The 12,123-nt window shown below is 35.7% G+C and overlaps 2 protein-coding genes across 2 annotated transcripts; both read left to right on the top strand.

Annotated features, from left to right (window-relative positions):
- The first annotated feature begins 1,281 nt into the window (after positions 1–1,281).
- LOC145333618 (uncharacterized) lies at positions 1,282–3,944 on the top strand. The gene is made up of 3 exons (XM_080178784.1): positions 1,282–1,364; positions 1,851–1,926; positions 2,290–3,944. Exon 3 carries the CDS (start codon positions 3,200–3,202, stop codon positions 3,761–3,763), a length of 564 nt encoding a protein of 187 aa, XP_080034910.1. The 5' UTR covers positions 1,282–1,364; positions 1,851–1,926; positions 2,290–3,199; the 3' UTR covers positions 3,764–3,944.
- A 917-nt stretch (positions 3,945–4,861) lies between these two features.
- LOC145333617 (uncharacterized) lies at positions 4,862–5,925 on the top strand (the record flags this gene model as incomplete). Its single annotated transcript, XM_080178783.1, is given in 1 exon segment — positions 4,862–5,925. A coding segment is annotated over 1 exon segment (816 nt), but the record flags the coding sequence as incomplete, so codon positions are not given.
- Positions 5,926–12,123: the final 6,198 nt, after the last annotated feature.

The following is a 12,123-nucleotide window of genomic DNA, read 5'->3' as shown; positions in this document are numbered from 1 at the left end:
GAAATAATCCAAGTAGAAAATGTCGTCATAACGAAGACGACATCAAAATCTATACAAAAATCGCGGCATTTGCTTGTTGTTGTTAAATGTAAACAAGTTAAATTTGTTTACTTTTATGGATGCGGCTTATTGTTTGTTTATCATAGAAAAATTCCAAATCAAGGTGATACCAATTAATTAAAAATAACCAAAATTATCTTTTATTTGATTTAGAACATTATAGTTTCAAGTGACATTTTTTATTTTATTACTTTTAAAATAATTAAAATTATCAACTTTATTTCTTAGGAAATTTAAACATAAACAATTTGGAATAAATAGTTGACATTTAATTAAGATAAAATATTTGAGTAGGTATTTTTCTAAAAAGGGTGCTTTTTATTAAATTAAAAGTAAAGTGTTAATTTAACCAAGTTAAGACTGTTAGGATAAAATAATAACTTAGTTTCTGACCTATTTCTTAAAATTTATTTTTCACTTTCTTGAATATTTCTAAAATTATTTTACATGTTATTTTTACTTGAATCTCATTATTTTTTTCAGATTGATAAGATGATTATTTAAAAAATAAGAGAGTAAGAACTTTAATCTGTGTTAGAATAAAAATTCAGGTGGTTTAATGTAAAAATCAATTGTGTATATGATTGAAAAATGGTCTTGTACTTGACTTTTTAAATCAAGGAAGTAGTGGCATGAAAGTATTTAAGCTTAAATTATAGGAAAACCTCATTTCATTGCGTGCGGACACACACACAACACAAAGTCTACTACCCATCTTCTTAGGTTCTGAGATTCACATGCAAAAGCTGCCACAGAAGTAAATAATCAACACCTCAGGACTTCTCTAAAATTGCAGACATTAAACATATTAAATGCAATATGGCAGGTGTTACACAAAATCAGGATAAAAGGAGTTAATGTGATAATCTTGTAATGCCCTGAACACATCTCCACCTCAATATTGTTCCGAGATCATAACATAACATTGACATATAATTTTACATTCTGCTCATATGTTATAAGCTGTAGAAAGTATGTTTGTTGTTATGTATTTTTTCTTATCAAGAATTAAATAATATTTCTGGCACTTAAAGGCAACTTCTAGTTTTGATTTATTTTTAAAATGTTATAATTTCACCTTTATCAATGTTTTTTAACAATAACTTTCAAATGCATTTTGAAAACTTAAATAGCTTAGGTAGTTTTGTTATTGACTTGTATTTTTAAAATAATATATAGAACATACCTACCTACTTTATAAGTTAAAATTATTCTTTCTTCAGAAAATAAAAAATGTTATGAAATTAATGAGAAGAAAGAATAGAAACTGTAGATTATAGTTTATATTTAATGAGGAAGTAAAGGTGAGTCCAAGGTGTTTATTGTTATAGAAGTAGAGAGCGAAACATTTGTAATTTTTTTAGTCTGTGAGTTATTTAAAAGCAGTAAAAATGTAACTTTTGTACCAGGGTTAAAAAAATGTCAAAATCTCGATTACATGCAATACATCAACAACAAAGGATGCTTTTGTATCCTATTACAACAGATATGGTTCCTCTTTACAGTGCAGCTTTTTATAGCCCCAAGGAAAAGGTTTAACATTGTTGGGGGGGGGGGGGGGAAAGGGGGGTATAATTTCCCCCTCCAAAAATACCTTCGCTCCTTTTAAAGACCTCTGGTGGCATAGCTGATAGTATAATTCATTGTAAAACTATTTTTTTAGTTTAATTTTTTTCAATTTAGGTTTTTAGTCTGTTCTAGCTATAAGCTCTGGTGTTAGAAATTAATAAATGCTTATTTAAGATGAATATAAAATTTTGTTCTTGTATATATTACTTTAATTATTTTAGACTGCTGAGGAAATATTGGTGTACCAGTCAGAACTTGGGTCCTTAAAGAGTTTCAGATTAAAATCATAACATATAGGTAAGTAGTTTTAGTACCATTGTAAATCTATAATTCATTTGTTCAGAATCTATGTTAATAAAGCTTCTCCAACATCGAATAGAAAATTATAATTCTTATTCTCAAAAATTAGGAGTATCTACTTGCTAATTGTATTACAAATAATTGTGTTCTTATGTATACATCATATAATAACAATTGATTTTAATATTTTAAATTATTTAGTATCAGACATAAGACTCGCAATATTGCAGTATATTACCTATTATTAAGTATGCCAGGTGTCCTATTTTAATACCATGAAATTAATATACATTATAATAGTAAAGATTTACTGAGTAGATACTTTTTATTGTTTTAAATTATATGAGTTTACTATTTCAGATTTGTGACTGATGCCACTGTAAAAATATCAAATATCTACAACTATATAACAGCATAGAACAATGGGTAGTGAAAAAGAGAAGAACTCTTGTCAGATTTGTGGCAAAACCTTTAGTACAGCTAGTAATAGAAATGCTCATATGAGAACTCATACAGGAGAGAAACCATATTCATGTGAAATATGTGGTAAGTCATTCTCACAGTCTGGTGAAAAAAATATTCATAGGAGAACTCATACAGGAGAGAAACCATATTCATGTAGTGTATGTGATAAGTCATTCTCACAGTCTAGTGATAAATATACTCATATGAGAACTCATGCTGGTGAAAAACCATATTCATGTGAAATATGTGATAAATCATTCTCACAGTCAAGTCATAAATATACTCATATGAGAACACATACAGGAGAGAAACCATATTCATGTTAAATATGTAATAAATCATTCTCAAAATCTAGTTGTAGAAATAAACATATGAGAACTCATACTGGAGATAAACCATATTTATGTGACATATATGCTAAATCTTTTTCAGAAAAAGGAAATAGAGATAAACATGTGAAAACACATACGAGTGAAAAAGCATATTCATGTTATATATGTGAGAAATCATTCTTACGATTATATAGTAAAGATACTCATATGAAGATACATACAGGAGAGAAACCATATTCATGTGATGTATGTGGTAAATCATTCTCTCAGACAAGTCATATAGCTAGACATTTGAGAACACATACTGGTGATAAACCATATTCATGTCAAATTTGTGGAAAATCATTCTCACAGATAGAAAGTAGAGACACTCATATAAGGAAACATACTACTGGAAAGAAACTAGATACATCTGACAAGTGCAGTAAATCATTCCTGGATGTTAATAAATATAAGGACAACTACTATCAACAATGAAACCTGTTTGTGTCAAGCTAAGGAAACTTTCACCATTAGAAATAAAATCATTGTCTGAAATAAATAATGAACACAGTCTTGATTCTATTAGTGAAGAAGAAACTCTTAATAAAGATCCTCTCACAATTCAGATAGATGGAACAATTACAACTGTTGTAGAGGAAACTAAAGAGAAATATCCTGATCTTATAAATACAAGATTTGAAATTAGTGACAACAATATTAATATTAGTGACAATGATATTGATAATCCCGAGTTAAAGGTTGAGGACAAAACTAATATTTCTCAAGTAAAAACAGAAAATGCTGAAATAGAAGTTGAAGAAGAAGATTTGATGAGAAAATATTGGGAAGAATTTACCTCAGATTTACCTCAAACTAAGGAAAAAGAAACTATTGCTAATGATTCTCTCTCTATTAAAGAGGAGCCTGCTTTCATTGACAAAGCTGATGCAGATGTTAATGTAAAAGAAGAAGAAACTGGTGATTATCTCTATGATAGTAACAATATTGATAAAATTGACATTAAAGAGTTTAAACTTGAAGAACCTGATGTTTAGTTCCTAATATATTTTCGTCTGCCTGTAAATATTTATATTTTGTTTCATTTATTAAAGATCATAAGCTGTAATATCTATTCTTGTACATTCTTGTTATAATGTATTTTACAAACATTATTTATTTTACCAAGTTATAAAGGCAACTTATGGTCTTTAAGCCATTATTTGATTTAAATCTTATTGATTTTTATTTTAAAAGAAAGCTTTAAACTTGAAGAACCTGATGTTTAGTTCCTTATCTAATATAATTCTTTTATAAATTTTGTTTTTAATGTTATAATGTTTATTTCTTGCTGTAATGTTGTAATTTTGTAATCAATCATTTAATTAATGATTTTTTGGCATTTAAGGACATTTTCTTATCATTGTAAATTTGAGTTTATTTATTTGTGGGTATTAATTTTAATTATTAAAGAGTGATTATTTATCCTGGCCGAGAACAATAATTTAGATTAAGGGGGCCTGGCGCCCGTGGCTAGGCCGAGCGGGCCGAGTGGGGGATAAAATCCATCATTCAATCATCTTTTATATGAAAACACAACATTTTATGATTAATTTTTTTTAACTTTTTCAAATGCAAAATGTGGAACTATTATAATTCTGTTTTGCTTTAAAAACGTTAAATTATGACAAATCTAGCCTTGCATATTTTAATAATGTACAGAACATACCTACCTTATATGTTTAAATATTATTTTTTCAGACAAATACAAAATGTATTGAAAGAAATGAGAAGAAAGATAGGAACTGTAGATTGGAGTTTATAATAGGGAAAATAGAGGTGAGTAAAAAATAACTTTGCAGAATAGTAAATGTGATTTTTCTTCAATATTTACGTCTGATTAAGAATTTAAGCAAATTTTCCATGAAAACAACAATGAAATAAAAAAATATAGTTTTGATAGGCAAAACTGTTTCATGCTTTTTCCTCTGTCCCTTGTAATACGGTTGTTATAAATATTTTTTTAAATATTATTTATATATATACCTACTTATAAAACTTCTATAGATAGTGCAAATTAATCACTTTTATAACATTGGCCTACACTTCTTTTATAATAAACTTGTTGCTTTGTCCCCAGACTCTAGAGAAGGGCGGGGGATGTCAGTAAATAGCCTAAAACCACCCTAAGACATTCATAAAGCTTCACTTAAAAGTACAACCCAGTCGGATTAGTATTTTCTGAGATCTTTAGCTTCAGACCAAAACCTTAATTATGTAATATGTGAATTTCTCATATTCAAGTGCTAAAAATAGACATGTGAGAACACATACAGGAGATAAACCATATTCATGTGATATATGTGAGAAATCATTTACCACAGCTCATAATAAAGATGTACATATGAGAATACATACAGGACAGAAACCATATACATGTATGATATGTGAGAAATCATTTACTAAATCTAGTGATAAGAATAGACATATGAGAACTCATACTGGTGAGAAACCATATTCATGTGACACATGTGGCAAATCATTCTCAAGGAAGGAAACTAAAGACATTCATATAAGGAAACATTCTACTGGAAAGAAACTAGATAAATCTGACAAGTGCAGTAAATCATTCCTGGATGTTAATAACCATAAGACTGTACAAAAGGACAACTACAATGGTCTACTATCAACAATGAAACCTGTTTGTGTCAAGCTAAGGAAACTTTTACCTTTAGAAATAAAATCATTGTCTAAAATAAATAATGAACACAGTCTTGAAGAAACTTCTAATAAAAATCCTTTAACAGATAAGGATAGTAAAGCTACAAATGTTGTAGAGGAAACTAAAAAGACTGATTATTCCTTGAATTATGACAAAAATAATGATTCCAAAACCATGATTTGTGAAAATACAAATGTTTTAGAAGAAACTAATGCATTGAAATCTTTTATCTGTATTATTTGCAGCAAAATATTTTCTAGTCATGATCTTCTAAATATTCATAAATATGTTCATCCTTTAGTAAAAGAGAAGAGTAAGAATATTGAAGAAACTTGCAAAGATAATTGTATCTCTGTTAAAGAGGTAGATGTTGATATTTATATAAAAGAAGAAACATCTGGTGATTATCTATCTGATAATGAAAATATTTATGATAAAGACTCTTATGACAATATTGATAGAATTGATATTGAAGAATTTAAACTTGAAGAACCTGATATTTAGTTTTATTAACCTCGTAATATTCTACTATATGTATATTCTTTTAAATGTATTTTAGTTCAAAATATTTAATTTTTTGCATGGCATTCCTTTTTCTTTTAATTTTTGAAAAAGTTTTTCTCATTTCACAATTTGAAATATTTTGAGAAATATATATATTTATAAGAAACCAATCAAATTTTTTCTATATTCTTTATTTTAATGCTGTGCAATCAATGATATTTTGATATAATATTATAATATTGCATAAATATATTATCTTTTTATTGTATGCTACTATCTTATTTTTTCAGATATAAAGAATGAAATGAATTAAGTAAAGTAAGAACTGTAGCTGTGGGAGGAAAGTTAAACTTTAGGTGAGTAAATTATGTTCATTAATACAAGGGATTTACAATTAAACAAGACAATTATAATCGAAACAAATCTTAATTTGTATTTGTAAGAAATTTGTATAGGTAGGTAAGAAATTTTAATTTGAAATATAGGTCAGAATGTAAAAAAATAAACAAAACTAGAATTTATATTTTCAGCCATTCTTCTGATAATTCAAATAAAGGAAATCTATGTAGTAACAAATAGCTAAACAAATAAAAACTTTGTGAGCAATACAAAAATATCTATATTATTATCTTCCTAATTTAGAAGTTGGCTGTGTGAGAATCAAGATTTATGTTGTTGTTGTTGTTGTTGTATTGGCTGCTCATAGTCCATTTTCGTGTCCAGGGTCGTCATCAGTAGGTGGGGGAGGGGAGGCTTATGGGGGGGGCTCTGGAGGGGGGGGTTGAAGAGGAGGGAGGCTGGTGAAACTTGGGTGTGATGATAGGAAGGCAGCTACAAGGGCGGGATTATGCCAGAGGTCAATGGGATTAAGGTTGGTGGGGTTATTAGGGCAGGAAAAGAGGTGTTGGACAGTTTCAGGGGTAGGATTGTTGGGGCAGGATGGGCAGTTGGGTGAAAGAGAAGCGTTGATGGAATGCAGGTAACTTTGGAGCTTAGGACAATAATTGGATCTCAATTGGGAGAGGATGGTTCTGTAGTGCCTAGGAAGTTGGATCTCTGAGGGGTTGATGTTGGGAGGGGCGAGGTTAAGGACAGGATTAGGGGGATAGGAATTGATTGCTTGGGTAACTGCAGAGGTGTGGAGTCGGGAGATGGTGGATTTGTAATTTGCAGGGAGGAGAGTGTTCTCAGGGGTGAGAAAAGGTTGAAGGGTCGGGAGGAACATGGATTGGAGGGTGGATTTCTTGGATCTAGGACCAGGAGGGGTTGTGACATTGGGGAAGGATGGGTGGGAAGGGCGGAGGGAGGAGGCCAAGTACTGGGAGCATAAAAGGGAAAGGTGGTTCCGTACTGGTAGGATTTTAGTTTCTTGGTGGAGGTGGCTAATGGGGGATTTTTTGGTGGAACCAGTACAGATGCGGAGGGCTTGGTTTTGGAGGACTTGGAGTTTATCAATGTTGTTTTTGGAGGTGTTAGGAAACCAGACAGGACAGGCATAGGTGGTGATGGGGCGGAGGAGGGTGTTGTAGGTGGTGAGGAGGGTCTCCTTCTGGTGGCCCCATTTGGTGCCAGCCAGACATTTAAGGATTCTGAGGCGGGAGGAAATTTTAGAGGAAATGGTGGAGACATGGGAACTGAAATTAAAAAAGGTGTCAAAGGTAACTCCAAGGATTTTAGGGGTTTTCTCAAGGGGGAATGTGGAGCCGTTAATTTGGACTTGAGGATGGAGGTTGGATTGGTGTTTACGGTCAGGAGTGAAAAGGGTGACAGTGGATTTGTTGGGGGCGATGGAAAGGCCATTGGTGGAGGCCCAGTCAGCGATTAAGGAGAGGTGGGAGTTGATGGATTCAACTGACTGGGGGATGTCAGGAGATGAGTGGAAGGAGTTGAGGTCGTCGGCATAGGAGGAGGTGGTGGCGGGGGGGTTGTGGGGGGCATCTGCTATGTAGAAGTTGAAAAGGACGGGGGAAATAACAGAGCCTTGGGGGACACCAGTGTGGACAATTCTGGGGGAGGAGTTGGTGTTTTGGTAGGAGCAGAAGGCCATCCTGCCACGCAGGTAGCAGGATAGCCATCTGATGATGTTTGGATGGAGGTTTGAGGAGGAGATTTTTTGGAGAAGAAGGTGGATTGGGATGCAATCAAAGGCTTTGGAAAGGTCAATGGATGCTACGGTTGTGCGGCTGGGGGGGAGGTTTTGGTTGAAACCGTTAGCAATGGAGGTGGAAAGATTAAGGAGTGAGGATGTGGTGGAGTGGAGGGGTTTGAAGCCATGTTGAGAGGGGTGGGTGGAGAGGGATTGTTTGAGGTATGGGAGAAGGAGGCGTTCAAGGACTTTAGCTGCAGGACAGAGGAGGGAGATTGGGCGGTAGGAGGTGGAAAGGTCAGGGGGTTTACTAGGTTTGAGGAGGGCAATAATTTTGGAGAGCTTCCAAATGGCAGGGATATTAGCAGCGGAAATGGAGAGGTTGAAGAGTTTGGTAAGGTAGGAGATGCCATTTGGACCAAGGTGTTTGAGGTGGAGGATGTTGAGGTGATCAGGGCCAAGTGCAGATGAGTTTGAGGAATTTTTAATGGCTTCGAGGACGAGGGCAGGGGTGAAAGGTTGGAAATCTCTGTTGAGGCGGTGGCGGTGTCTAATTTTGCGGATAATTTTTCTGGAGAAAGGGTTGGAGGTGTGGCGGGAGACAGAGGTGAATTGTTTGGTAAAGGATTCAGCAATGTGGGCATGGGAGGTGTGAACTTTGTTGTTGAAGGAAATGGGTTGGTTGGAGGGAGGGGAATTATTTTTGCCAGAAAGGGATTTGAGGAGGGACCAGAATTTGGAAGGGTTGGTTCTATGGTCGGATTTGGAAAGGGTTTCTTGCCATTTTTTGTTGGAGTGTTGGTTAACTATTGAGGAAATTTGTTCATTGAGGATTTGGATTTGAGGATCATGGGGGTTAATTTCTCTTAAGGAGTCTCTTTGCTGGATAAGGGGCTTAGCAGACTGGGGGAGGGAGGGAGTGGAGTTTTTGATGAAGCCAGCGGGGACTGTGTGTTTGGAGGCAGTTTGGAGGATTTGGCGGAAAGTGGCTTCACCTTGGGAGCAGGAGGAAGGATCAGGAAGATCTTCAAAGAGGGTTTCAGTTTCAAGGGTGAAGGTGTCCCAGTCTGCTTTACGGAAGTTGTGGAAGGTTTTAACAGGGCGGGGGTTTCTGTTGATTTCAGGGAGGGAGAGGAGGATGGGGAGGTGGTCAGAACGGAGGGTGGTGAGGGTGTGCCAGGAGAAGTCAAGTGCAAGGTGGGCAGAGCATAGGGAAAGGTCGGGGGAGGTAGGTTGGCCGTTGGGGGGGAGGCGAGTGGGGGAGTCCTCGTTGAGGAGGCAGAGGCTGCTCTCATTGAGAGCTTCCAGCAGAGCCTCCCCACGATTCATGGCAGATTGGTCAAGGGTTATGGAGTTCCAGGCAGGGTTGTGGGCATTGAAATCACCGACTAGGATAAGGTCATTTGGGTTGTCAAAGAGGAGGTTAAAGTCAGGGGTGTATTGGGGGGGACAGGAGGAATGTGGAGGAAGGTAAAGGTTGATGATTTGTGTAGGAGAGCCATTGCGGGAAATTTGGATACCATCAATCTCTAGGGGGCCATTGGAAAGGTGATTGAGGTCAAGGTGGGTGAAGGGGATGTCATCGGCAATGAGGAAGGCTATTCCTCCACCAGGTCGGTCTTGACGATCCTTCCTGAGAAAGTTATAGCCAGGGAGGGGTTTGGGATTGGATTTGCTGGAGAGTTTGGTTTCTTGGAGGCAGGCGATAGGGATGTTATGGGTAGAAATAAGGTTGTGGAGTTCATCTTGGGTGGTAAGGAGGCCATTACAATTGAATTGAAGGACAAAAGGTTTACCAGGAGGTTTTCGGAGGGCAGGGGTGGGTGGGGGAGGGGGCGGGGGTGAAGGAGGAGCTGAAGGGGAAGGTGGGGGAGACGGGGAGCTAGGTGATGTGGGTGATAAGTTAGGAGAGGGAGGGGGTGAGGTTGGGGGGGAACAGGAAGGGCAGAACCAGAAAGGAGAGTAGTGGGTGGCAGATGGGAGGAGGGAGCATTTGGGGTGGATCCATTGGAGGCAGGAGTTACATTGGAAGGAACCAGTGGATTTTGTAACACCTAAGGAACAGACTGTGCATGGGAATTTAGGACCGCGGGGTTTGGATGGGGGTGTTGGTGGTTGGGGGGAGATAGGTGAAAAGGGAGTTGTTGAGGCAGAAATGCAGGGTGGGCAGGACCAGTTGGAATTGTAATCGGATTTGGATGGAAGGAGGGAACATTTAGGATGAACCCAAAGTTGGCAGGAGTTGCAGAGGAAGGCACCAGTGGAGCGGGTAATATTGCGGGAGCAGGTAGAACAGGGGTATTTAGGGCCAGGATTTGGATGGATGTCGCCACAGAGGATGAGGGGAGGAGGGGGAGGGATGTTGGAGGGTTGGAGTTGAAAGGCCTCCAAGGCCTCCAGAGCTGACAGGGGCTGACTTAAAAGCCTATTAGGCCGGCCCCTTGGTGGAAACCCGGACAGGGTGAATGGTCAAGCAGGTGTGTTTGATGCAGGTTTGCCCGGGGACTTCTTCTCCATCTCCCCGGATAGGACCACTCCGGAAAAGCTTGCATCCTCGGTCTTATTTATGTTCTAATATAATAATAGGAGAGATACAATCACTAATATAAAGGTAAAATGGGACAGACAACAAATTTAAATGTTGCTCATATAAAATAAGACCTTGTATTGTAGGTTTTTTCAATGATGTTTTAAAATACATGAAAACTTTTTCATGTCTTCTTGAAAAAAGCTTATAGTTTTCACTTCTTTCACCATTTCAAAAACTTCTTTTAGTGCTTTCTTGCCATTTTATGGCCCTTGAATATCTAAAGCTATGATCTCTTAAAAGTTTTACATTATCTGCAAAATCTTGTTAAATGTTACTTTACACTTTTTCAGACTAACTCTAACAATGGCTCTAGTATAGCTAGTTTTACAGTTTTAGAATTGTCTAACCAAGCCTAATCAATCTAGAAGAATGGTTCTTTTAGTCATAAAGTTGTCTAAAAATGTAATAACTTTTTAAAAATTTAAAGAACAATTTTTCTAGCCCTATTAAAGCCAAAGTTAGAGTTTTTTTGCTTTCTTACATGTACAGAAGGAAGGTTATTTGTCAAATAGTTTGAAATAATAATTGAATAAAGCAGGTTTGGTAATGTTTCAAATTTCTGAATAGTTTCTCTTTAGTGAACAGCTTCCCTTACTCCTACTTGGCTGTTTTGCATTCTTAATACATAGAACTTTGGAATCCTTCTAAAGCCTAAAGACACCACAAATTTGTAACATTTTTAAATTAATCCTGAAAAATATGGGAGAATGAACTGAATGGAAATTGCTGATACTAATAATGAGTAAAAGCAACCTCAACTTATTTATGGTAAACCCCTGCCATATTTATTTCTTTTGTTTTTCTCCTGTATTCTACTTTACTGTATTAATATAATCTTCAGCTGATTACTTTTTAAATTTCAGGTTTGTGCCTGATGCCACTGTAGGAATATCAAATATCTATGATAATATAACAGCATAGAATAATGGATAGTGATAAAGAGAAGAACTCTTGTCAGATTTGTGGCAAAACATTTAGTACAGCTAGTAATAGAGACATTCATATGAGAACTCATACTGGGGAGAGACCATTTTCGTGTGATATATGTGGTAAGCCATTCTCACAGTCTGGTGATAAAAATAGACATATGAAAATACATACTGGTGAGAAACCATATTCATGTCCAATATGTGAGAAATATTTTACCACAGTTCAAAATAAAGATAAACATATAAGAACACATACGGGAGAGAAACCATATTCTTGTAATATATGTTATAAATCATTCACCTTAGCTCAAAGTAAAGATTCACATATGAGATCACATACTGGTGAGAAACCATATTCATGTAATATATGTGGTAAAACTTTTTCCTTACATCATCATAAAAATAGACATATGAGAACACATGCTGGTGAAAAACCATTTTCATGTGAAATATGTAGTAAATCATTCTCACGATTAGATAATATGAATATTCATATGACAACACATACTGGTGAGAAACCATATTCATGTCACATATGTGAAAAATCATTCTCACAGAAAGTACATAGAGACAGACATATGAGGAAA

The sequence above is a fragment of the Acartia tonsa genome, chromosome 12, assembly GCF_053477335.1.
Source record: "Acartia tonsa isolate MP-2025a chromosome 12, ASM5347733v1, whole genome shotgun sequence".
Classification (NCBI taxonomy): domain Eukaryota; kingdom Metazoa; phylum Arthropoda; class Copepoda; order Calanoida; family Acartiidae; genus Acartia; species Acartia tonsa.
This window is presented reverse-complemented; position numbering and strand designations above follow the sequence as displayed.